At 40.6% G+C, this 3,074-nt stretch overlaps 1 protein-coding gene across 1 annotated transcript; it reads left to right on the forward strand.

The window, feature by feature from the left end:
* The first annotated feature begins 881 nt into the window (after positions 1–881).
* On the forward strand, positions 882–2,153 carry LOC111865959 (dihydrofolate reductase-like). Its single transcript, XM_023854402.2, has 2 exons — positions 882–1,133; positions 1,962–2,153. The coding sequence occupies exons 1-2, from the start codon at positions 991–993 to the stop codon at positions 2,125–2,127; spliced, it is 309 nt and encodes a 102-aa protein (XP_023710170.1). The 5' UTR covers positions 882–990; the 3' UTR covers positions 2,128–2,153.
* The last annotated feature ends 921 nt before the right edge of the window (positions 2,154–3,074 follow it).

Consider the following 3,074-nt stretch of genomic DNA (forward strand, 5'->3'; position numbering starts at 1 on the left):
CAGGATGCGACAATATCAAGCAAAACCTTAAAACTAACCTTTTGATGATGGTGTTCCACGACTTCGACGATTGTCGGGGCATACTTAATATTTCTATTAGCATCCACCGACAACTTGTCGATCTTTGACTTGCGATTTGTGCATAGCTCAGCTAACAAACAGGCAAAATCTTCGGGTATCTTGGCCATTATTTCACTGCAACACAGCAGAGTCAACAACAACACAACCTTCTACTACAAATGGCTTCTTCGAATACCTGAACTCAAAATGGCTACCTAAACATCGAGGGAGTGAAAGCAAAATTCCTGAAAACCATAATGGGCATTTCAAAATACACGCGCTCCCGCCTAACATATGAACTGACACAGGAGCCCTTCCTCATCGAAGAGCTCAGGATAAAGCTACGGCTGCCGTCCACAAAGAATGTAGAAATGTAGAAGCACACCTGACGGTGAGGAGGAAAAGAGAAGAAATACCACTAGAGTTCTACAGCACGGACNTCTAGAGGCTCTAGAGTTCTACAGCACGGACGCCATGTTGAACCGGAACTGGACCAACGCCAACCAGAGACTAAGACACGTGGTGATAAAACTAGCAGTGCACGGGTTCCACCATAAAATATGTAAAAACATGTCCTATCATGACCCAAGCGAAAACTGCGTGTGCTCGTTATGTGATCAGTTCTGCGATGTATACCACATCACAAGATGTAAAAACAACCATAAATCTCTGTGTGATTATAGCAAAGGCTAAAAACCAGAATCTATGTAATGCACATTTGTGCGCTTTTCTGTTAATAATAAATGGCTACCTACGTATCCATATCAATGATGAAACACGGCCCTTAATTGGTCTCCAGCGAACACTATACAATATAGCACTTTTCAGTCTCCAATCACATCGTTTGTCGCTTTATGCGAGAAGTTGTAACTTCTACATTTCTACATCATGCGATAGGTGTCACAATCGATCACAATCGTCACAACGTTCATGGTTCACAATGGTTATGAGGGTTATGAGAAACCAGTCATGGAAACATCAAGGTTGAAAATGAGTTTTAAACTGAATCTGATTGTAGCAGTTAGTGAAAATATGGGTATCGGTATAAATGGGGATTTGCCCTGGAGATTAAGGTATGTTTAAAACGAGCCTACACCTCTAATGGTTAAGAAAGGAATGTGAGTAACTTGAGAAATTATGTTATTTAGATCCACAAAAAAGTGCATATATGTACAGGTTCTCTATAAGTCAGAAGTTTGGGATCGAACGAGATGGTGGGGAGGTAACGGCCTAGAATTTTATTCGGAAGCTGCTGGGTTAGGTTCTCTGCCGGGACGTCGGCTAGCCTGTTAGACGGGTTTTATGTTTTTTTGCGTTTCCCGCACAAGATATGCTGAGATGATACCAAGATTAGGTCACGACCACGTCCAACAAAGTTTATTTCACTTAATTGATCGTCTAACCTACCATTTGATGCTATATAGCCTTGATACTGAAAACGCTGTCAAATAACCAATGGAAAAACAGTTTGTTTTTTTTACGTTATGTAAACCACAACCGTGAAAGGGGCCATGTGTTTGTTTCTATAAACATTTAACCTATATGGAGTTACAGTTTGGAAGGTTAGAATACAGATGGTAACAATGCGGATACTGCTACAGATCCCTCTAAGGTAACCGGGCCTAACAAAGTCAAACCAAATTAATAGTGGTGTGGTTCTACAAATCCCCTGGGGTGTATGGGAAATGAACCTTTTCATTTCTGATGCAACTTTAGTTTGCTGCTGTTTAAGTACACACAGCATTACATTATCATTTTGTGAATGTTGTCTGTCGGTGATGCATGATGGCTTGAGGAATAATACAGGTGTAGCTTATACTTCTGTTTTGTGAAATCTTCTAAAACATTTCTTGTATAACAATTTAAATGTAATTAACTTTTCACATAATTGTATTCATCAGAAAAGAGATGGCACACTTTTCACGAATGACCAAGTGCACAAAGGATTCCACCAAACAGAATGCAGTGATAATGGGGAGAAAGACATGGGAGTCAATTCCAGAAAAGAAGCGACCCCTTGAAGGACGGATCAACCTTGTACTGTCACGACAAAATCTGTATGTATAGAAAGTGCGCTACAAACTAAGTTCTTCCCTTAGAAATGTAATCAGGGATTATTAGTGACTTTAGATGGGGTTTGGATTGGTGAATTGATTTATTGTATACTGATAAGCTGTAACTGCAAATAATTATAACACTCTCAAGGTTACTGTAACTGTAAGACATAAAGTCTTAATGTCTGTTAACACTTAACAGCTGGATCCTCAGAACTCCTTGCCACGATGGCTTTGTGTCCTCGAGTCATGGCTTCTCGACTGCGACTGACTGTATTAGGTCAAGTCAAAGTCAAAGTCACATTGCGACTGACGGTCAGTCAGTCTGTCTGTCTTGGTGTCGAGCCCCGACTGCGACTCATGACCAGATTTTTTTCTTTCTTTATATGAAAGTTACTGTCCTGTTCATTTGGGGTGCCCTCTCTGACGAGAGGTCGGGTCTGTCATTTGTCAGTCATAGTATGTGTTAGTAAGTCCATTGTCAGATTTTACATATATTTACAATTTAATCTTAATTCCTATTTCTATGTACAATATATACAAGGCCTTTGTCAATCCAGGCTCGGTACAGCAGCTTATGCCCTATTTCTAGTATTATTCGCTACCACGGCAGTCTAGTGACTTGAACGGTCGTATGCCTGACCTCCGCCAAGTATACTTTCTATGTCCGTCTTCTCCTTGTCCAATATTGCAAACATTTTTGTTATCATGATTTTGTTGCTTGTTGCCTGCATACTTTTGTTATAAAGTCATAAATGTACGGGATTTTAAATGCCGTGTGCAAATTGCAGACCGGTGTGTGCCTTGGAAAATTGCCAATGGTGCGGAGAACCTTGTTTTGCAGGCGCTATAATTTCACTAGATGGGTGTCTGCCGCAAACTCCCAGGCGGGACTAGCATAAGTCATTACGAATCTAATGAGAGCTTTGTGGAAGGTCATTTTAATGTTAGCGCTCAATC

The sequence above is a fragment of the Cryptotermes secundus genome, unplaced genomic scaffold (genome assembly GCF_002891405.2).
Source record: "Cryptotermes secundus unplaced genomic scaffold, Csec_1.0 scaffold3666, whole genome shotgun sequence".
Lineage (NCBI taxonomy): Eukaryota > Metazoa > Arthropoda > Insecta > Blattodea > Kalotermitidae > Cryptotermes > Cryptotermes secundus.